This window comes from Microcaecilia unicolor, chromosome 11 (genome assembly GCF_901765095.1).
Source record: "Microcaecilia unicolor chromosome 11, aMicUni1.1, whole genome shotgun sequence".
Taxonomy (NCBI): domain Eukaryota; kingdom Metazoa; phylum Chordata; class Amphibia; order Gymnophiona; family Siphonopidae; genus Microcaecilia; species Microcaecilia unicolor.
This window is the reverse complement of record NC_044041.1, coordinates 100,789,523-100,813,963: the sequence shown is the minus strand read 5'-3', so window position 1 is coordinate 100,813,963 and position 24,441 is coordinate 100,789,523. Positions and strand designations below refer to the sequence as shown.

Genomic DNA, 24,441 nt, shown 5'->3' with positions numbered 1-24,441 from the left:
GTCATTAGAGACAATACTTATATAGAATTACCCACAATGATAGTAGAACAATGTCATGTACCTGTCAAGGCAAAGATAACGCACACTACCCCTAGTCCTAAAACTTAAAGGACACCTGACACCTCAAGCGCTAAGGAGAAAGCAGTTCAACCTGACACAATAACACTCATGAACACTGGAGCCGTAGAAAACCACAGACTGAAGACAGAGGCTGGCAAGTGGGTTTTGCCTCATGATCAGGCAAGGCAGCAGCAGAGAACTCAGGCTGGTCAACAGGTGGTAGCTCTACCCAGGCAGGGGAGGGGGGGCTACATCTTTAACAAGCCTTCATCAAACAAGGTAATTGACAATGGGCAGATCAGGACTACATCAGAAGCTCTGCACTGTATTCCATTGATAAAGTAGCCTTTAATCCAAAGAACTCGACTGCAACCATCAAAGATGCCATCCTTGCCACTATATGTGTCCTGCAGTACAAACTGAAGTGGGTTCCTTAAGAAAAAAGAGAACCCAGTTGTTTGGCACTGTTGTGAGGGCTATCAGATCAGACAGCCAGTCTGTGAGTCAGTCCACAGAGACTGCACAAGGATAATTATGGTTACTACCAGCCAGCTAGAGAAGAGACAAGTGAAATTCTAAATTCTTCTGTTGTTTTTAAACTCTGAGCTGTGAACTACCTTGCTGATCAAAGTTGGAGCAACTTAACTGGGGAGGAGCCAGGCTGCTGGCACTAACCCTTAAAAAGGAGATAGAGAAGCTTTTAAAGTAGAACCTGGGGCAAAGCTGACAGTTGCTCAGGCATGTATGGTTTGGAGTGATGTATCTTTGAAGGATGTTTTCAAAACAGAGAAGTTAGGTCATCCTGATAAAGAGGTTGCAACAAAGGTAAAACTTTTATTAAAAATGAAAGTGAATTGAACCAAAAGAAATGTCTGAAAATTGGGGGGAAAGGCCAAATGAACCCAACAATTGTTGCCTTGTGACATCTCTAAGTTGGATCATTTTAGGCTCTTGTCCTCTGAATCAAGAAGAGGACAGCTAGCCAAGCATGTGGATAATTGGAAGGAGTAACTTGCAGAGGTATTTGAGCTTATAGGGTTCAGTCTTGGAGAAGACTTCCTTTCCTTTGTTTTCATAGTGAGCTCCATCCAAAGTGCAGTAAATTAAAATCAAAATGTTAGTTCTTCAAGTTGAGGGAAAGGTTTTCTTTTATTGAAAATAAGAGTATTTGCAAATCACATTTCAAGGATAGGTACAATACATCTTAAACACATTAGGTTAATCATAGAAAAGGAACTCTGAGAAATGCCAAATCTTGTAAATGTAACAAAAAAAAATACAATTGGTCTATATTTCATAAAGACCTGGTTTAGGTTATGCCATTTTTCCTGATTAATCAGGCTCATGATCTTTTTCCGGTTTCTTTTAGAGTTGATTATCACTGCAGGGGGCGAGAATATTCCACCAGTTCCTATTGAGGATGCACTGAAAGAGTCTGTGCCCATAATCAGCAATGCCATGTTAATAGGAGACAAAAGAAAATTCCTTTCCATGCTCATCACCTTGAAGGTATTTTGACCATTTTTTTTTTTTTTTTACTTGTATCAAGTACAGGCAAACTTTCACAGCGCTGCTGTCTTGCATGGAAGACTGTGAGAGAGAATAGAAAATTTAATGGGAAATGTGACATATTTGCTGTCATAATCAAGACACATTCAAATTGAGCCATTTTCCTATCAGGTGACTCACCTGCCTGGTATATGAAGAATAAATACATTATTGTGGCCATGTTGTACTCGCAAGGAGAAATGCATGCTATAGAAAAATTCTTAAGGTTATTAGAGTCCTTCCCAGCTCCCCACCTCCAGAAAAAGAAAACACGAGCTGGGTGTATGAAATACAATATTCTTTAAAAAGGAGCTATTACTAATTCTTTCAGCATTACAGAGCTACATGCTCCACAGTGAAAATTCTTTAATGTGCAAAATCTTAAATAGTATGACTGTGTTCTCCCAATCTATTACTAGGACATGGATTACTGAGACCGAGTCAGCACGGCTTTTGTGTGGGGAAATCTTGCCTGATCAATTTACTTCAATTCTTTGAAGGAGTAAACAAACATGTGGACAAAGGGGAGCCGGTTGATATTGTGTATCTGGATTTTCAAAAGGCGTTTGACAAGGTACCTCATGAAAGGCTACAGAGAAAATTGGAGGGTCATGGGATAGGAGGAAATGTCCTATTGTGGATTAAAAACCGGTTGAAGGATAGGAAACAGAGAGTGGGGTTAAATGGGCAGTATTCACAATGGAGAAGGGTAGTTAGTGGGGTTCCTCAGGGGTCTGTGCTAGGACCGCTGCTTTTTAATATATTTATAAATGATTTAGAGATGGGAGTAACTAGCGAGGTAATTAAAATTGCTGATGACACAAAGTTATTCAAAGTCGTTAACTCGCGACAGGATTGTGAAAAATTACAAGAGGACCTTACGAGACTGGGAGACTGGGCGGCTAAATGGCAGATGACGTTTAATGTGAGCAAGTGCAAGGTGATGCATGTGGGAAAAAAGAACCCGAATTATAGCTACGTCATGCAAGGTTCCACGTTAGGAGTTACGGACCAAGAAAGGGATCTGGGTGTCGTCGTCGATAACACACTGAAACCTTCTGCTCAGTGTGCTGCTGCGGCTAGGAAAGCGAATAGAATGTTGGGTATTATTAGGAAAGGTATGGAAAACAGGTGTGAGGATGTTATAATGCCGTTGTATCGCTCCATGGTGCGACCGCACCTTGAGTATTGTGTTCAATTCTGGTCGCCGCATCTCAAGAAAGATATAGTAGAATTGGAAAAGGTGCAGCGAAGGGCGACTAAAATGATAGCGGGGATGGGACGACTTCCCTATGAAGAAAGACTAAGGAGGCTAGGGCTATTCAGCTTGGAGAAGAGACGGCTGAGGGGAGACATAATAGAGGTATATAAAATAATGAGTGGAGTGGAACAGGTGGATGTGAAGCGTCTGTTCACGCTTTCCAAAAATACTAGGACTAGGGGGCATGCGATGAAACTACAGTGTAGTAAATTTAAAACAAATCGGAGAAAAGTTTTCTTCACCCAACGTGTAATTAAACTCTGGAATTCGTTGCCGGAAAATGTGGTGAAGGCGGTTAGCTTAGCAGAGTTTAAAAAGGGGTTGGACGGTTTCCTAAAGGACAAGTCCATAAACCGCTACTAAACGGACTTGGAAAAATCCAAAATTCCAGGAATAACATGTATAGAATGTTTGTACGTTTGGGAAGCTTGCCAGGTGCCCTTGGCCTGGATTGGCCGCTGTCGTGGACGGGATGCTGGGCTCGATGGACCCTTGGTCTTTTCTCAGTATGGCATTACTTATGTACTTATGTAGGTATGTTTGTTATAGAAATGTGCAGAATTGACCTAGGAGAAATACAATGTAAGTATTAAGGTGAGTGCTAGTGAAGTTTTGAGAGATTATCTTTAACATATCTGGGCTTAAATTGCCCAATAATATGCAATATTAGAAATATTTCAGATTTACTGTTACTTTGAACAAGTCTCCTAGCTCTAATACTCTTTAACTGAGGACACCAATACTTGAGTGTTCTGTAGGCAACAGGTAAACTGTCCAGTCTGGAATATCTGTAAGACTGATACCAGCAGTCTATAATTTGTAAAGAAAATAGAGAAGCAAACCCTCTATTATGACTTTAAAATTTCTAAATATATAAATATTGAGAACAATTTTAGTATTCAAATTTAATATTTTACTAAAATGAAAATGGATTTTAAGCCTGGCAATTTCCTCTTCCTCCTGGGCTTCACTTACTCAGAGCCATTGCTATAAGCCTTCATTCACAACTACTTGGGGAATTTTCTATTGCCGTCCATGTATTCAGCCCAGTCAGTGTAGGAACAGTCTTCAGTCAGGAGCCATGTACCAGGAGCCCTGTTATCATTGACTTAAATCTGGCGAATGAAGTAGTGCCAGGACCCTATGGGCAGTCATATAATTGCCTCAGTGACTTTAGATCATAAACCTTTCTTGCTTTGCAGTGTTTATGCCCCCAGTACTTTTGCTAAACCATTTTTTTCAATGAATTATCTGTCCTCTGTATGCTTTTGGAGATATTCCTATTTTAATGGGTGGGACCTTATATGAGGTTGCAGATCCTAAACTGGAGAGGTCCTGCTCAACAAAGAGGGAGTTATCTAGAACCCAGAGGGGTGTAGCTATGCTTTCTTTATCCTTGGACATGGTGAATGTGTGGAGAATTTTATACTCGACGGAGGGATTATATTCATCTCTCTAGGGCACATTCCATGATGTCCATGATTGACTATTTGCTAGTTTCCAAAGGAGTGCTGTCCTCGGTGGTTCACTGTACAATAGGACCAATAATATCTGACCATACCTGCAGGAACGTGCAATTGCAATTTAGTTCTTTCCCTGGGACAGGTAGTTCTTGTGAGTTTTTACCCCTTTCTGCTCTCTCGTTGGCAATCGTTTGTGGAGAGCAATGGAGAGCATCTGGATGACCTTGTATTGCACTGGGAGACTGTGAAGGCAGTTTTGAGAGGAAAAAATTTCTTATACAAACTTTCAGAAGGCGGCATATCATTGTGAAGTTCTTAGGCTGGAGCGCTGGGTGACCAGTCTCCGGCAACAGTATGGGACTCATCACTCATAGGTATTAAGACTCAGTTACTGGAGATTCAACAAGCTCTAAATGAGCTTCTCCACCAGAATGCCAGGAAATCTATGAATTGTAAATATAGTCAATATAGGTTTGCCAATAAAAATAGTAGTCTTTTGACCAATCTGGTCAGACATAAGGGACCCAGTAAAACTGCCACATTGAAAAACTCCCAGGGGGTGATTGTGCATATCAATCAGCTCATCAATGGTATTTTGAAAGAATATTTAGCTAAGCTCTACTGTTCCCCTGCAGACTTGGCATTGGATAGTGGTACCTAATTATCTAACGTAGATTTACCCCAGATCTCTGAGAGGGATGCAGCCATTCTAAACCTGCAAATTCAGGTGAAGTGGGCAATACAACAGAGTCTGTTGGGTAAGGCTCCTGAGCCATATGAGCTGCAGATCGAATTTTATAACTTATTAAAAACAGAAATCTGATCTGTTTTTCACATCGGTATTTAATGCTGTCATCTCCTCCGAGGATTCTTTGCCCAGTCACCTTAATCTGGTGCAAATCATAGTAGTATTGCAATCTGGAAAGCCTCTGGACTGACTGGAGTCCTACCATTTCATCTCACTACTAAATTATGAGGCTAAACTACTAGCTAAGGTCCTGGCCACTCAGTTGGCCAGGGTGCTTTCTTCTGTAGTAGCAGAACCCCAGGTCGGTTTCACCTGTGGCTGCACAATATGTAAAAAAAAAAAAAAATAAATAAATATGAGGCGGATCCTCATGATTTTGGAGCAGGCGCACTCTGGAGGGATCCCCCTCACTCCTAAGTTTTGATGCTGAAAAGGCTTTTGACAGCCTGATAGCTTATGGAATTGATTATTTTTACAGGCAGTGGAGACCTTATATGCTGATCCACAAGTAAGGGTATGTGCGAATGGTATTCTATCGGACCCTTTTAAAGTAGGCAGGGGTACATATCAGAGATGCTCCTCTACTTTTTATATTAGCACTTGGCTCCCTGATTCGATAGATCCATTTTTCCCTCCATGTCAACGAGGGTGAAAAGTGGCTTTAAGAAATTTACTTGATGCAGTATGACTATTTCAGTCACAGACCCCATAACTGGTGTGTTCAGTGCTTAAGTCGGAGCACCGAGACATATAGTTTATCCTGTGCCTGCACATGCAAGTGAGGACCCTTAAAGCCCACAGAATCCAGCAAGAAGAACTATTTGGTTCTGCATTGAACATGTCAGTGGATTTGGTACTCTATGCAGAGCCTGCTTCTGCATCGGGTGCACTGACACAACAAAAAGAAGGTCCAACATTGGACTTGGTACAAGGAATCTACGTCCTTGTTGGTGCTGTGCACATTGAGGGAATGATAGCATAAAAAAAAAACCTATGAAACATTGCCATCATTCTCCCTCCAGGCACTCTGCCCATACTTCCCCTGCATAGTCCTCGATGCATGGGAAGGATCCATGCCACAATGACTGCTCTCCTTCTCTCCAGCTCATTTCTTATGGAGAGCTTTCAAGATCTCATACGCCTGCACAGGCTATAACTGAAAGCTGTGTCCATACCACTTTCTCATTCATTATTAATGCCTACTTTGCATAAGGAAATCCGGGCTATGCTCAAGGATGAGCTTTCAAGGCTACTACATTCACAATCTATACAGGCTTACAGGGTACTTGCGCCAGCCTCAGCCTAGCCGGTTCTGTTGATACATTGGGGAGACAGTCATGGGAGAGATCCCACATGCCAGCTCGGTGTCGACCATCCGGCAGCATGAACTCAACCAATGCATGTGTCTACATCACCAGAGGAACTTTTTTCAACTTCGGAGACTCATCTGCCTCTACGAACTTAACACAAAGCCGATGCTTTAGTTGTCACTTTCTTCCACAAGCAGTAATTTGAAGAGTCAGACTCAGATCTTTCCTGGGAGACAAATCAAGACCCACAGGACCTCTCAGCTGAGGAGTCCTATGGCATTCCATGTGATCCATTTCTGCCACCTGAGAGATGTAGATCTCCTCCAGGGTGCGTCTTTTCCTAATTCGTCCAAGAAATGGCTCAAGCCATACCTTTCATATTGGAAACAGTGTAAGAACCTTGTTCAGAACTTTTTGAAGTTCTAGATTGATTCTCCTCCTAGAGAGGGCATCATGGTTCCACTTCAGTTATGAAAAATATTCTACTTAAAAACTGGGAGGCTCTACTGTTGAAGTAGCCCAAAGAAAATTGATGCAATGTATAGGATACAAAAATCCCACTGGGTTTGAGAACACAATTACCTCATTATTCCCTAGTTTTGGAATCTGCTTTATTTCAAAATCTGTTTTTATTCAATAATAACACATTTGAACATAACAATAAAATGGCCTCATACTTTGAACCAAGAACAAGGATCGAATGCAGTAATTAAGTACAAAAGAACACAATCATTCCCTTCCCTCCACGTAACCCTCTCAATCCATTTATCCAATCCTTTTCGGATTGGATAACTGCAGCTAAACCAGAGGTCAGAGGCTTGTACTCCTATAGCTCCCAACCTAACTGCCATTACTTTGTAGCATAGAACCCCATCCCCCCTTGGTTGTGTTCGAATCAGGCCCACCCACCTGCATCCTGGAAGCTGTTCAACAAGATGTGACTGCGAGCTCTGTGGGAAAGCAAGTTCAAATAAGGCTCCCAAATTGACAGAAAAAGGTCTTTGCCGTTTAAGATGGCGTGCCCCTTAAGATTCCCATACCAGTAATTACTGAAGCTTGTTACACTGGTACCAGAAACTTGGTGATTGATCACTAAGCCAGTGATTAAGTATACATGTAGGCCTTGCTCAAGATCATTTTTCTCCCTGCCCCTTGGTCCCTAATAAAGTTGAATTGTTAAGACTTATCCCTTCAAACGAGAACAGAAGGGAATGACCAAATAAATTTTGAATATAGTGGATCAAGAATAACCAAAAATACTGCCACAGCCCATATGAACTAAAAAGTTAGTGCTGGATTGATATTTTGAACACTGGGGAGTGACTACGCAGCCAGCATAAAACACCTGTTTCTGAGGAAAATATGCCCTATGGGCTAGACGGAATTGACACTCCTGCAACTCTGCACTATGTACCACCTGGGTAGTACCATTTAAAATCTCAAGAGATGATACTGTAAGGGGTCTACCAGCTCTCTAGACCATACCTCTAGCAGAGGTGTGTTTTTTTATTTTATTTTAATTTTTTTTCCTGATTAATTTCTTATGAAGGCAGGAAATCAATACTTGGCCCAAGGCATCCGCTGCCAAGAGCTCTCTAATCGGCTGTCCAACACTTAACTTTAATTTTTGGAGCGACTTAGTACGCATATAATGAGCCAGTTGCGAGTAAGTGTAATAATGATCTGCCGCATCAAATGAAAAATGCTGTCGCAAATCATGAAATGCCAACACGAGTTATCCAGCTGAATCAGATGTTCCACCAGAGAGATCCCTTGTGATTCCTATCAACTAAAAGCCACATTGTCTAATCCAAGAGCGAACACTGCCTTACCCGTTTATTGGTAAAAAAAACATGTAGAGTCCAGATACCTGGAGGTAATTCCCTCCAGGTGTTCCAAAGGGATCTCAATAAAATATTAACCTTAACCACTGGTGGCAAATTAGGCAGTTTAGCATGGAGAAGATAATTAAGATGCCATGGGTGAAAATAAGACTTCTCAAAAGCTATGTTTATGAACTGACTAGAATCCAAAAACCAGTCTCTCAAATGCCTCAAAAGATATGCCTGACTGTACAATTTCATATCCAGCATTCCTGACCTGCCATACCTCCAACTAAACAGTAAGATAAAGGAAATCATTAGAGCCAAAAAACAATCCTTCAGAAAGTGGAGAAGAGAACCAACTGAAAGTAACAGGATAGATCATAAGGAATGCCAAGCCAAATGCAAAGCGGAGATAAGGAGGGCAAAAAAGGACTTTGAGAAGAAATTAGCGTTGGAAGCAAAAATACATAGTAAAAACTTTTTTAGATACATTAAAAGCAGGAAACCGGCCAAAGAGTCGGTTGGGCCGCTGGACGAAAATGGTGTTAAAGGGGCGATCAAGGAGGACAAAGCCGTAGCGGAGAAATTAAATGAATTCTTTGCTTCGGTCTTCACCGAGGAGGATTTGGGGGGGACACCGGTGCCGGAAAGAATATTTGAAGCGGGGGAGTCGGAGAAACTAAACAAATTCTCTGTAACCTTGGAGGATGTAATGGGTCAGTTCAGCAAGCTGAAGAGTAGTAAATCACCGGGACCTGATGGTATTCATCCCAGAGTATTAATAGAACTAAAAAATGAACTTGCGGAGCTACTGTTAGAAATATGCAATCTGTCCCTAAAATCGAGTGTAATACCGGAAGACTGGAGGGTAGCCAATGTTACTCCGATTTTTAAGAAAGGTTCCAGAGGAGATCCGGGAAATTATAGACCGGTGAGTCTGACGTCGGTGCCGGGCAAGATGGTGGAGGCTATTATTAAGAATAAAATTGCAGAGCATATACAAAAACATGGACTGATGAGACAAAGTCAGCACGGATTTAGTGAAGGGAAGTCTTGCCTCACCAATCTAATGCATTTTTTTGAGGGGGTAAGCAAACATGTGGACAATGGGGAGCCGGTTGATATTGTATATCTGGATTTTCAGAAGGCGTTTGACAAAGTGCCGCACGAAAGACTCCTGAAGAAATTGCAGAGTCATGGAATCGGAGGTAGGGTATTATTATGGATTAAGAACTGGTTGAAAGATAGGAAGCAGAGAGTAGGATTGCGTGGCCAGTATTCTCAGTGGAGGAGGGTAGTTAGTGGGGTCCCGCAGGGGTCTGTGCTGGGTCCGTTGCTTTTTAATGTATTTATAAATGACCTAGAGATGGGAATAACTAGTGAGGTAATTAAATTCGCCGATGACACAAAATTATTCAGGGTCGTCAAGTCGCAGGAGGAATGTGAACGATTAGAGGAGGACCTTGCGAGACTGGGAGAATGGGCGTGCAAGTGGCAGATGAAGTTCAATGTTGACAAGTGCAAAGTGATGCATGTGGGTCAGAGGAACCCGAATTATAGCTACGTCTTGCAAGGTTCCGCGTTAGGAGTTACGGATCAAGAAAGGGATCTGGGTGTCGTCGTCGATGATACGCTGAAACCTTCTGCTCAGTGTGCTGCTGCGGCTAGGAAAGCGAATAGAATGTTGGGTGTTATTAGGAAGGGTATGGAGTCCAGGTGTGCGGATGTTATAATGCCGTTGTATCGCTCCATGGTGCGACCGCACCTGGAGTATTGTGTTCAGTACTGGTCTCCGTATCTCAAAAAAGATATAGTAGAATTGGAAAAGGTACAGCGAAGGGCGACGAAAATGATAGTGGGGATGGGACGACTTTCCTATGAAGAGAGGCTGAGAAGGCTAGGGCTTTTCAGCTTGGAGAAGAGACGGCTGAGGGGAGATATGATAGAAGTGTATAAAATAATGAGTGGAATGGATCGGGTGGATGTGAAGCGACTGTTCACGCTATCCAAAAATACTAGGACTAGAGGGCATGAGTTGAAGCTACAGTGTGGTAAATTTAAAACGAATCGGAGAAAATTTTTCTTCACCCAACGTGTAATTAGACTCTGGAATTCATTGCCGGAGAACGTGGTACGGGCGGTTAGCTTGACGGAGTTTAAAAAGGGGTTAGATAGATTCCTAAAGGACAAGTCCATAGACCGCTATTAAATGGACTGGAAAAATTCCTCATTTTTAGGTATAACTTGTCTGGAATGTTTTTACGTTTGGGGAGCGTGCCAGGTGCCCTTGACCTGGATTGGCCACTGTCGGTGACAGGATGCTGGGCTAGATGGACCTTTGGTCTTTCCCAGTATGGCACTACTTATGTACTTATGTACTTATGTACCCAAAAGGTAAGTCTACTTCATTTTTGCATTTTGGCAACCTCAACAAAATTTCACCAAGAGCTTCTATAGAGAATGTAAACCCCTATGTAGCAACGAAGGGGAAGAGACTCAAGAACTTACAGCCAATGTGGGAAGAGAACCATGCGAAATAAAGCTTGCCCATCATCGCGCCAAGCTTCTAGCTGTAGATTTGTAGCCTGTAACAATTTCTCAACATTAATTCTATACAGGGAAGTTTTGTCCATTGATAGCAGTATACCTAAATAACGGAACGATCCGTTCGCCCAGTGTAATGGAAAGAATGTACCCCAAGTTGCCTGTGATGACAGGCTATCCCAGTGCCTCTGACTTAGATGTCTTTCCGGATCAAGATAACTCCCGCTTTCTTCCTCATTAATGCAGAGGTGTAAGAAGTCCCCACCCACCATCTGCAGAGCTTGGAGTGCCCCCGAGCATCTAAGAGCATTTCCTGCAGGAAAACTATAGAGGCACGTCTCTTATGTAGAAGTTGCATGATTTTATTTATTTATTTATTTATTTGTTGCATTTGTATCCCACATTTTCCCACCTTTTTGCAGGCTCAATGTGGCTTAAATAGTACCGTGATGGCGATCGCCAATTCCGGTATGAGAAATACAGAGTGGTATTGCGTTAAATATTCATGAGTGACTGAATAAATTAAGAAGTCAAGGAGAGAGAGAGTTAGGTTACGCCAGTTCTGGTTTGAGTTTTGTTGTGTTTCAGGATTCAGGCATTTAGGTAAGATCTTTATGGTATGCCTTTTTGAACAGGTTGGTTTTTAGTGATTTCCGGAAGTTTGTTAGGTCGTGTATTGTTTTCATGACGTTTGGTAGTGCATTCCATAGTTGCGTGCTTATGTAGGAGAAGCTGGATGCATATGTTGTGATTTATATTTTAGTCCTTTGCAGCTTGGGTAGTGGAGATTTAGGTATGTGCGTGCTGACCTTTTTGTGTTCCTGGTTGGTAAGTCTATGAGGTCTGCCGTGTAGACTGGGGCCTCGCCGTGAATAATTTTGTGAACTAGGGTGCAAATTTTGAACGCAATTCGTTCTTTGATCGGAAGCCAGTGTAGTTTTTCTCTTAAGGGTTTGGCACTTTCGTATTTAGTTTTTCCAAATCTGAGTCTGGCTGCGGTGTTTTGAGCAGTTTGAAGTTTCTTAATGATTTGTTCTTTGCATCTGGCATAGATTGCATTGCAGTAGTCTAGGTGAGTTAGCATCATTGATTGTACCAGGCTGCGGAATATTTCCCTCGGGAAGAAAGGTTTTACCCGTTTGAGTTTTCACATTGAGTGGAATATTTTCTTTGTTGTATTTTTTGCTTGGCTTTCTAGCGTGAGGTTTCGGTCGATTGTCACTCCGAGAATTTTCAGGCGGTCTGAAACAGGAAGGGTGTAGTCTGGGGTGTTTATAGTGGTTGGTTTGTTCGTGTTGTATTGTGATGAGAGGATGAGACAGTGTGTTTTTTCTGCATTGAGTTTTAATTGAAATGCATCCGCCCATAAATTCATGGTTTGGAGGCTGAGTTTGATTTCGTTAGTAATTTCTGATCATGTTTGAACGGGATGTAGATCTTGACATCGTCTGCGTAAATGTAAGGGTTAAGGCCTTGGCTGGATAAGGATTTGGCTAGTGGTATCATCATTAGGTTGAAAAGGGTCGGTGAAAGCGGTGATCCTTGGGGAACTCCACATTCTGGTTTCCATGGTGATGATGTGTTCGAATTTGATATCACTTGGTCTTGCGGTTAGGAAGCCTTTTATCTAACTGACTACCGATCCTGAAGTATTCTAGGATGTTTAGTAATATTTTATGGTTTACCAAGTTGCATGCACTAGACATGTCGAATTGTAGGAGAAGTACACTTTTGCCAGTTGCAATTTCTTGTTTGAATTTGGTTGGGAGAGTGATTAGTACTGTTTCTGTGCTGTGGTTGGAGTGAAATCCTGACTGTGATTCATGTAGTATTGAAAATTTGTTTAAGTAGTTAGTGAGTTGCTTGGTTACCATGCTTTCCAGTAGTTTGACTACCAGAAGGATTGATGCTACCGGGCGGTAATTGGTGATATCATTTGCTTTTTTCTTTGGATCTTTAGGTATTGGGGTGAGTAGTATGTTTTCTTTGTCCTTAGGAAAGAATCCATGTTGTAACATGTATAAATGTGATGTGAGGTCTGCTATGAAGCGTCAAGGGGCAGATTTTATTAGGTTTTTGGGGCTTATGTCCAGTTTACAGTTAGATTTGGCAAATATGTTAATTGCTTGGGTGACTATTTCATCGGTAAGGAGAGCGAAATTTGTCCAGATTTGGTCTGCTGGGTATTCACTGAGGATTGGGTCCAGACAGTCAATAAATTTTTCATTGTCAATGGTGTTCTGTGGTAATGTCTTGCATAGGTTTACAATTTTCTCGTTGAAGTATTTAGCAAGTTTGTCTGCAGATGGGGTGTCTTTGTCGGTTGTGGTGACCAGTGTGGTATCTAGTAATTTGTTCACGAGTTGGTAAAGTTTATGTGTGTCTTTGTAGTCTGGCCCGATTTTGGTTTTGTAGTAAGACCTTTTGGTTTGTCTTATAGCATATTTGTATTTTCTTTGCATTTGTTTCCATGCGTTGTGTGTGTGTTCAACTTTTGTTTTTTCCCATGCTCGTTCCAGCCTCCTAACTTGTGTTTTTAGTTTTTTTTCTTCGTTATACCACGGTATCGAGTTGTGTCTTCTTGTGGTTCTTGTTTGTAATGGTGCTGTTTCGTCTAGTATGGTTCTGCATCTATTATCCCAGTGTGGGAGATAGTGTATCGAGTCCATTTGTGCTGTCCATTCATTCTTGTAAATCTGTTGCCAGAATATTTCAGGATCTACTTGGCCTCTCGTGGTGTAGGTTGTGCGTTTTTGTTTGTGGTGTGAGCCTTTTTTTCGCCATTGTAGGGGATAGGTTTAATTTACAGTGGTCTGACCAAGGTGTGTCTGTCCATTTTGTATCTGATATTATTAGATTCAAGTCTGAAGATAGTTTGTGTGTGATGAGGTCGAGTGTGTGCCCTTTGACATGGGTTGCTTGCATGTTTGGCCAGTTAAGGCCCTATAGTTGGAGGAATTCCTTGCATTCATGTGCATTGGTTGAGTTAGGGTCTTCTAGGTGTAGTTAGATACACAGGTGTTTGTTATAAAATCCATGAAGTGTGATTGGCATTCGTGCCAGTTACCTGGTGGTCTGTAAAGCACGACACAATTTAGGTGGTCAAGTGCATTCGTGCCAGTTACCTGGTGGTCTGTAAAACAAGACACAATTTAGGTGGTCGAGCAAGGATGTATGGTGGATTTTAACTGAGGCGATTTCAAGTTGGGGTGTTATGGATTCGGCTATAGTTGCTATGGTGAATTGGGATCTGTGGATTAGTTCTATGCCTCCACCTCTTTTTTTTCTTTTGTGGTCCAGTGAGTGATTTTGTTGCCTCTTAATAGGCAAATGTATGCCTCTTGCGTTCCACGTTATATTAAGCAACACAGTCAGTTGTAAATGTCAGTTCAAAAGATGTACATAGGGCGCATAACCAGGGGGAGTCCCAGCCTCCAACCCCCGGCTTATTCTAATTCTAAGATAATCCAGACAATTCAATGGTCCCACAATATATCCTAAGATTGAAACATTTGAACAAACCCAGTCCCTCCCCTCCCTGGATCCCATCCCTCCTACCATTCCCTCCTATACAGAATCCCCCCTCCCCAGCTCCCCACCACAGAGGCATAGCTAGGTTTTAAGGTCAGGGGGAGCAGACTTTTGTAAAATAGACGTCTGCAGCGATTACACAAGTGGACTAGAAAAAGTGAAGTTGGAAACCACAAGAAATAGTACAAGTATGTGTATACTCCTTGGTAGTGGAGAAAGGCATTACATATTAGAAAAATTGATGTTATTTTTGTCACATAAGTATTAGCTAACTAACCAAGCAAATTATTTGTAGTCAATTACCATTCACACTCTAACTTAAAGCATCCTCACCCCACGCTGGCTCTTTAGCACTTAGTTGAAATTCATACTCTGTCAACCAGGAGTGCTCGTGCTACTTATGTTGTCGTGATCATGACTGAAGAGTGCAGCGCTGGTTCCACTGGCGCTGGCCCTTCTGTTGTGCTTCAGCAGCACTAATGCTCCACTCTTCAGACACGAGCCTGGTGACACCAGTAACAAGAATGCTCCTCTACTATGCCAAGAAACAGAACAAGGAATGTTGTCCCAAGCATTTAAGTACAGTAGAGTCTGTTACCTGACTTAAACAGATGACTCATTGTCGGATAAGTGAAAACACACTGGAAACAGCGAAGATGACTCAAAAATAAGTCTCTTGACAATACTTGATGAATTCAAGTTTATTATGTTGCTGTAAAAACTCAACACAGACGTTTCAGCACAGTGGTCTGTCTCAGGAATCTACAAAATCTAAAACATAGTTATACAATTATAATAAAAATAATGCAATATTAAGTAAAATAAAACAAAAAAAGTAAAAACTTAAAAATCTGATAAGCATACATATAATCAAAAGGAAAATTGAAAAATTGACACAAACATAAGGAAACTAGACATTGTTACTAAAAATGGAAGAAGCATTCATATTGTGGGACTATGAGTCTGCATTCAAAATCAATCTGTTAAGATAAATGTAGTTTGAAATATCTTTAAATCAACATAAATAAGCATAAATATGAAGTAGATCCAGGATAAATGTGTCGTTGAAAACATTTATAGGACATTCCACTGCTCATATTAAGCATAAATGTGAAGTGCATTCAGAATTAAATGTTTTTAGAACATTTATAAAACACTAGTAAAAAAGGCCCGTTTCTGACACAAATGAAACGGGCGCTAGCAAGGTTTTCCTTGGAGTGTGTATGTTTGGGAGAGTGTATGTGAGAGTGACTGTTTGAGAGTCAGAGTGAAAGTGTGAGTGTGTGAGAGAGAGAGTGAGTCTGGGTGTGAGTGTGTTTGTGAGTGTGAGAATGAGAGTGTGTGCAAGTGTGTATGTGAGACACAGTGTGAGAGAGAGTGTGTGTGTGTGGGCAAGAGAGAGAGTGTGTGTGAGAGACAGATTCTCTGTGAGAGTGAGTGTATGACACCAAGCGAGTGTGTGAGTGACTGTGTGGCACATAGAGAGTGAATGTGATACAGTGTGAGACAGAGTGTGTGAGAGTGAGAGTCAGAAAGACATTGTATATGAGAGAGAGAGTGTGAGCCGTGCCCTCCCAATTCATGGCCATCTGTCCCCTGCCCCTCCATTCATCCTTTTCCAGCAATTCCCCTCTGTCCCTGAGCCCTGCCCTCCCAATCCATGGCCATCCATGTTTGTCTGTCACCTGCCCCCTCCATTCATCCCTATCCAGCATTTCCCCTCTCTGCCTGAGGCCTGCCCTGCAATCCATATCCATCCATGCCCATCTGTCCCCTCCATTCATCCCTATGCAGCAATTCCCCTCTCCCTGAGTCCTGCCCTTCCAATCCATGCCCATCCATGCTTCTCTGTCACCTGGCCCCTCCATTTTTCCCTATCCAGCATTTCCCCTCTCTGCCTGAGGCCTGCTCTGCAATCCATATCCATCCATGCCCATCTGTCCCCTCCATTCATCCCTATGCAGCAATTCCCCTCTCCCTGACTCCTGCCCTTCCAATCCATGCCCATCCATGCTCATCTGTCACCTGGCCCCTCCATTTTTCCCTATCCAGCATTTCCCCTCTCTGCCTGAGGCCTGCTCTGCAATCCATATCCATCCATGCCCATCTGTCCCCTCCATTCATCCCTATGCAGCAATTCCCCTCTCCCTGAGTCCTGCCCTTCCAATCCATGCCCATCCATGCTCCTCTGTCACCTGGCCCCTCCATTTTTCCCTATCCAGCATTTCCCCTCTCTGCCTGAGGCCTGCTCTGCAATCCATATCCATCCATGCCCATCTGTCCCCTCCATTCATCCCTATCCAGCAATTCCCCTCTCCCTGAGTCCTGCCCTTCCAATCCATGCCCATCCATGCTCATCTGTCACCTGGCCCCTCCATTTTTCCCTATCCAGCAATTTCCCTCTCTCCCTGAGTCCTGCCCTCCCAATCCATGCCCATCCATGCTCCTCTGTCCCCTGCCCCCTCCATTCATCCATTTCCAGTAATTCCCCTCTCTCCCTGTGCCCTGTCCTCCTAATCCATACCCATCCATGCTCCTCTGTCCCCTGCCGCCTCCATTCATCCTTTTCCAGCAAGTCCCCTCTCGCCCTTCCATGACCCCCCCCTCGCATCCATGCTACTCTCTCTCCCATGTCCCAGCCTGGCCCGCCCTCTTCTCCCCCCCCCCTTCGCATCCATGCCTCGCATCCATGCCCCCCCACCCCTTCGCATCCATGCATCCCTTTTTTTTTTTTTTATTCTTTTTAAATTTACCTCCGTGGCAGTTCGTGCAGCGAAGCGTCAGGGAAGGAGGCGGCGCTCCCGACGTCTAGCTTTCCCTTCGCTGTGTTCCGCCTTGTTTTGAAGGCGGAACACAGCGAAGGGAAGGCTAGACGTCGGGAGCGCCGCCTCCTTCCCTGACGTTTCGCTTCCCGATTTGTTTGTTTTTTTTCGCGAGGGCGGGGCAGAGACGGCTGGCTGGCTTGAAGGCTTCACACCACGAATCCACGAACCCTACAGCTTCAGTGACGTCAGATGGCTTCAGGGCTTCACAGAACGTTGTCCTCATTAGAACGTTCACTGTGCGTTTTATTATATTAGATTCCGCTATGGAAGTCAGATTACATGGAATGCATTGAAAATGCATAGAAAATGTTCATTTCAAATGCTGCAGTGAAAGCAGGGTCTCAGTAGCAAAGCCAAACAGAAGTGCTGCCCCTCCAGTGAATGAGATACCAGGGAAGTGGGGAAAAAGCCATGATGACATCATTGGGGTTTTATTGATAAGCCAGACTCTACTGTATCTGTAAAACAAAGCCTACAAAAGTCACTTAGAACCTATACAATCTACTTAACCATTACACCAACATTTACAGAAATAGCACAACAAAGACCCTATCTAGAAAAATTCAACCCAGGAAATACTTCAGTGGGAGCTAAAACATCAATATGCCTATTGGGAAACTGAACAAGTTGAATTCTTACAGATGCTTAAATAGAAGCTTTATGCAACAGAAAACTTGGCCTCGGTCAGAAACACTGAACACAAATAGACCCTTGCCAGGTACAGAATAAGTGACCACAAAGTTAAAATATAAATATGTAAACAAAACTTAAAACCCAAGAAGCCACACTCTGCGTGCAGTGCAACACTAGAGAAAAAGAAATAGAAACAGCACCCCACTCTGCAAAATATAAAGAAAAGCAGTGTAAACTTACTGAAAAACTGACATTTTGCAATCCAGTTAATTAAAAATAAAATTATTCTTTCTACCTTTGTTGTCTGGTTGTTTCATTTCCTCCCATCATGTTTGTCCCAGTCTCCAGTTTCTGCTTTTATCTGGTGTTTAACTTTCTCACACATCTCCAGTCCATCTGCCACCTCTTCTCTCCCTTCCTGTCTTTGCTTCCTCTCCTATATCCCCCTCTGACTCTGATCTTTTCCTTTTCAGCTTTCCTTCATTTATTTTTCTGCCTCTTAGACTTCATTCTTTCTTACTAGTAAGTCTTCAATCTTCTTTTTAAATTTTAACCACATTCGCCTACAGCTTTTCATCTCCCTTACTCCAGCCCTCCCATTCTTCATCCTATTATTTGTTTGTTTTTTTGCTAACTCTCCCTTCTCTTCCAGCACTTTCTGTACAGCACCCTCTTTCTATTTCACTCCTCTGACCAGTATCTTCTTTCTTGTTTTCTCACCCCCCTTCATCCAGCATATCTCCCCGACACCCTACTCCCCCCTCGTATCCAGCATTCCTCCGTTTCCCTCTCTCCTTTCCAGGTCGGCATCTTCCCTATATCCCTACTCTTCCCATGTCCAGCATACTCCTTCTTGGTCCTCCTCTCTGTGCAATGTCCAATGCCCCCCTTTGTTTTTTTTATTCCCCCTTGCCCAGCATCTCCCCTATCTTTCTACTCGCCCCATGTCCAGCGTCCTCAAAAATTCCTTTTTCCTTTCTACCTGTTCTAGCATCTCTTCCAAGCCAGCATTTGCCCTCACTCAAACCCTTTAGAGAACTATTCCCTTCCATCCAGCATCTGCCCCTAGCTCTCTCTTCCATCCAGTGTCTGCCATTTCTCTCTCTACCCTTCCATCCAGTGTCTGCCATTTCTCTCTCCACCCTTCCATCCAGTATGTGCCCCCCTTTCTCTCTTCCATCTAGTATCTGTCTTCTCTTCCGCCTTCTTTTCACCGTCCCCTCTCTAACCCATCACTGACTTCCTTCCATCCAGCAGCTGTCCCTTCCTGCCTTTCCTCCTCCCCCTTCTCTCTGACCCTTCCTTTCCCGTGTCTGTCCCCTCTTTCTCCTTCCATCCAGCACCTGTCCCTTCCTTCTCTACCTCCTTCCATCCAGCACCTGTCCCTTCCTTCTCTACCTCCTTCCATCCAGCACCTGTCCCTTCCTTCTCTACCTCCTTCCATCCAGCGCCTGTCCCTTCCTTCTCTACCTCCTTCCTTCCAGCATCTGATCTCTCTCCCCTTCCCTCTCTCCAACACCCCCCATGCTGCTACTACTCTAGACCAGCAGTGGCAAAACAAAGTACAGCTATTGCAGGACCACACTATGCAGATTCACAGCTGCTAGTCCCCTGCCCCCTCCAACATCATTTCCTGTCCTGGGGCAGGGACCAGCAACTGCGAGTCTATGGAGTGTGGGCCCGCAATAACTGTATTTTGTTTACTGCTGTTACCACTGAACTGAAGCAGCAGGGCAGTAGGGAAGTGAGGCAGGTTCTGAAGAAACTGCTGCAGATGTGTGGCCATGCAGCTTAGAGGGAATGGTGTTCATAGGTGCCATTTCCCCTAAAATTCTTTTGGAGAGGAGCAACCGCTTCCCTTGCATGCCCCACTTAGTTAACGCCTCTGCCACATCACCTGATCCCCCCACTAATCATATGCCTTCCTGAAAGACGCTGTGCCCCGACCTCCATCCTGCAACAGCAAATTATATAAATATTTTGGAAAGGAAAAAAACCACCACAACAAAAAAAAAATACTGTTGCTATTAACATCAAGTCACAAAAATAGTCAAATCCCACAATGAAAAAAAATATATATATATCAGATGCCCAGGGAACTATATAATCATGTCAGAATGTTTAATCCAATCAACATACTGAAAAAGCTTTGTTTTAAAAGGGAACAAAGGAGAATTCAGTATAGGCTGTATCCACAGCAGAGCTTAATCTCAGTGAGTTTAGCCGAAGATTCGGCTCACTTAAAAAGCTCTATACATCATTAATACTCCTAGTTTTTGTTTCCCTTACTTTTATTTATTTTTTTTTTAATCAAATTTGTATTTTATATTTATTTTTTCTCAGGAAGAATGTCCACCTATAGGCATGATGGGCACCTAATTGCTGGTTGTTCCCAAAGTTTAAATCACACCTCCAGAAAGTCAAGGTAACAATTAGCACAGAACATTTTAAAGTGACAGTGTCTATATACCAGAGCTGGAGCAGTGCGGCAGTTTGAAGGAGGGGAGGGGCAGAACCCTCACTTTCCTGTTTCTCAAACCAAACCGAAGGAAGACCTGTGCTTCCAATAAAAAGTGAAAACAGTCATTCCAGCATTCTAAAAGATGTACAAAAATAAACTGAATGCATATTCAGCATTCACTGGTGGGGCACTTTTAAGAGTTTAGGCAGTGCTGCTAATATTCACAGGGTTCCAGGCACTCCTAAAGATGATGTAGGCCAAAAAGAATTGTATAGGCCAGCATAAAACAGTGTGCGACACTCAGTACATGGGTACACTACCCGAAATAGGGCTCAAATAAACCCTTGGTACATCCATAGGCCTTGTGGCAGAGGAGTCCAAGGAAACATTGCCAAAGCTGCCAATAGGCTTCAGGTGAAACAGCGCTATGGCTAAAGTGATAAATTGGCTACTGAGTTTCCTGTCAAACTGTTCAAAAACTGTCACACTGAGGGCACTGTGTCAAAAAGTTTTTGCTGTTCATTATGCATTACCCTCAGCTTTACCAGGTAGTATAAAGCGAACTTGATCTGCTTATTAGGGAGAGCCGTACAGATGGGTAGAAAGGCTTTGTGCTGAGACTGTACCTGTGCTGAATAACCCTGAAAGCACAAAACCTTTTTCCGTTGTGACTAAGCTCCTTCCTCAATTGTATTTTCTGTAGGATAGCCTGCTTATGTGAAAAGTTGAGAACTTCAGAATAACAGCCCATAGGTAATCTTCCTCTTGGCGCCAAGCTCCCAGTCTGTGCTCTTTCCACCCAAAAGTGCCCCTGTAGCTCACCAAACTGTAGAGTTTGTGGGAGCCATGTGTCCAATAATGTCCTCAGGTCTCTCTCAAAGAGAGATTTGGCAGGCCCACGAGTCGCAAATTATTGTGCCTTGAATGATTTTCAAGGTCATCAATCTTTTGTTCTAATTCTGCCATCCTTTTGAACAGCTGGCTTTGAGTCTGGATATGTGAGTGGGCCTGGTCTTCAAGTTATCTGGTCTTTTGGAGCTGTGCATCTAAATCCAAACGCATCCAGGCACTCGTGAGTTTCCTCAGCTCAATCAAAAATTTGTTGGAGCTTTTTGTCTAAAACTGCTTCTACCGCCACTGTAACTTCAGCTGTTATCTTAAACATGCTGAACTGATAATTGGACTAGGCGAAGAACACAGAGCCATCATCTTGCCCTCCTGGGTGCACTGCTTGTCTTAGTCCTCTTTTAAAGATTTAGAAGCCATTGTATAGCTTAGCCACTAGCGAAAGCTTCAGAATAGCAGCAGGCACAATCCAGCTATCTTCCCTCAAAACAGGTAAGGTAATTCAGCAGGAATAGAGCAGATTAGTAGCAAATGGAAGTGGGGCACGAAGAAGCCTCAATTCAGCTACTGTAGCTCTCTCTCATCGCGTCATGTGGCAGTCTGTGGAATCTTCTTTAAAACAGACTTGCAGTGTAAGATCTCATACTTCTGCTCCTCCAGGAAGAGAAGCTAGATTAGACACTCTTGGCAGAAAATCTTTTAAAGCTTCAATGCTATCCAATCACATATTGGATTATCAACTTTATTCTTCAATTTAATATCTGTAATACAGAGTAGGCTGTGTTTTGCAGAATATCTCTCCCCCCCCCCCCCCCGAGAAAGCTGAGGAATTCCATAAGCTTCACTTTCATAAATATCTGGCAAGGCAAGACTTTGATGCCTTTGACTTCTCTTCACACATTTCTGCCTTAGCAGTGGTAATGCAGCGTTTCTCCTGGCTCAGTTTGAGTCTGCTGTACAGCAAAGTCTAGCAAATGCCCCTTGTCCTGGAGAAAATTTATTTGTTGATGGTTGAGGAAGTGACCGACTTAATTTAAAAAACATACATATACTATTAAGACTCTATCCAGGTCTCAAACTTCTACTGCTTCTTCTAGAAGATCTACAGGAGGATAGTGACACTCAAATTATTACATGTCTAAGCATTGTTACACTCCTCCACCTCAAAGGATTATGTCCCAATGCTCGTGTCCAAGGCAGCAGCAAGATGAAAAAAACGACACCTTCTCAGTCTAAACAGCCTAATTTTTGACTCTTTCTTAGCATTTCCACCGTACAATTGCCCTTGCCAAGTGACCTACCTGTTGAAGGGAGGCTCACTGTCTTCTAACAGAGGTGGCCTCTGATAATCTCTGACCGTTTGGTGTTAACACACTATTCAGCACAGCTACACTGTGCGTTAGTAAAGAAAAACTCCCAACCATCCACCAAGAGTGTCTCGTTTCAACTCCCTTCAAATGAAATTTATTTATTATTTATTTATTTATTGCACTTGCATCCCACATTTTCCCACCTATTTGCAGGCTCAATGTGGCTTACAGAAATCTGTTATGGAATTACCGTAACAGAGAAGAAATACAATTGGTGTTACAAAGGGTTAATCAAAGACAGGAGGGTCAGGTTATGCAGTTATACAGTGAGACATTCTGAATAAAGGAGCGTAAGGATTGTGTTCTATTCATTAAGGATTTTCGTGGTAGGCTTTGTTAAAGAGAAGTTTTTAAGACTTTGCGGAAGCTATTTAGTTCGTTGATCGTTTTCAAGTGGATTGGTAGTGCATTCCACATCTTCGTGCTTATGTAGGAGAAGCTGGACGTATGTGTTAACTTGTATTTGACCCCTTTGCAACTGGGGAAGTGTAGGTTGAGAAAAGTTCAGGAGGATCATTTAGCATTTCTGGGTGGGGGGTCCACGAGATCTAGCATGTAGGTCGGGGCGTCTCCATGAATGATTTTATGAACAATCGTACATATCTTGAACATGGTGCGTTCTTTCAGTGGGAGCCAGTGTAGGTTCTTTCTTAAGGGTTTTGCACTTTCATATTTTGTTTTACCGAATATGAGTCTGGCTGCAGTATTTTGGGCTGTCTGGACTTTCTTGACAGTTTGTTCTTTACAGCCAGCGTAGAGTGAGTTGTAATAGTCCAGGTGGCTTAGTACCAGGGATTGTATTAGGATTGGAAAGATGGCCCTTGGGAAAAAAGGTTTTACTCTTTTGAGTTTCCACATGGAGTGGAACATCTTCTTCGTTGTGTTCTTCACGTGGTTTTTGAGTGTGAGATTTCGATCGATGGTAACTCCTAGAATTTTCAGATTGTTTGAAATGGGGAGGGAGAAGTTTGGGGTGGTGAATTTCTTTGTATTGTGTTGTGATGTGAGTATAAGACATTGTGTTTTTTCTGCATTGAGTTTTAGCTGGAATACATCTGCCCAGGAGTGCATGATTTGGAAGCTTTGGTTAATTTCGTTGGTAATTTCCTTTAGGTCTTGTTTGAATGGGATGTATATCGTGACATCATCTGCATATATGTATGGGTTAAGGTTTTGATTGTCTAATAGCTTGGCTAGTGGTATCATCATTAGGTTAAAGAGGGTCGGTGAGAGAGGGGATCCTTGGGGGACTCCGTATTCAGGTATCCATGGGTCTGATGTTGCCATATTAGTTGTTACTTGGTATGATCTGGTTGTCAGGAATCCTCTAAACCAATTAAGAACATTACCTCCAACTCCAAAGTATTCCAGCATATATAGTAGTATTCCGTGGTTGACCATGTCGAAGGTACTGGACATATCAAATTGTAGTAGAAGTATGTTATTGCCAGTTGTAATTGTTTGTTTCCATATCATCAAGCTGATCAATCCATAGACTGGTGGGTTGTGTCCATCTACCAGCAGGTGGAGATAGAGAGCAAACTTTTGCCTCCCTATATGTGGTCATGTGCTGCCGGAAACTCCTCAGTATGTTCTCTATCTCAGCAGGTGGTGGTCACACACAGCAGCAGCTCTGGCTAGGCCTCCAAGCCTAATCCTTAGGTTTTGTTGAGGCCTGGGGTTGAGGGCTCTTTTGAGCAAGTGCAAACCTGGTGGTGCCAGGTCCCTCCTTTTCTCCCCCCTCCCGCTGGCTCCGTTTAAAAAAAAAAAAAAAAGATTTTAAACATCTTTAAAGGCGTTTAATTCGACGTTTCTTTAAACGTTCATTGCAGCTACTCACTGGGACACCAGTTCGTTACAGCTCGGAGCGGCAAGCAGGTAATTTTACCTTTTTATAGCGGGCAGGGGGTTCCCCGATTCTTCTCCTCGTGGCATGTGGCGTCGGAGGGCGAGGGCGCAAAGGGTCGCTCCCCGGATCGCTGGAGCGCTTCTAGAGGGGATGCGGGGGTTTTACA

At 43.0% G+C, this 24,441-nt stretch overlaps 1 protein-coding gene across 4 annotated transcripts in view; it reads left to right on the top strand.

Annotated features, from left to right (window-relative positions):
* The window catches only part of ACSBG2 (acyl-CoA synthetase bubblegum family member 2), a 246,519-nt gene that overhangs the window by 183,776 nt on the left and 38,302 nt on the right, over positions 1-24,441 (top strand). For all 4 annotated transcript variants that reach the window (XM_030218100.1, XM_030218098.1, XM_030218101.1 and 1 more), the window contains one exon: positions 1,430-1,569. In XM_030218100.1, coding sequence (XP_030073960.1) covers positions 1,430-1,569 — 140 coding nt within the window. The remainder of the gene's footprint in view (positions 1-1,429; positions 1,570-24,441) is intronic.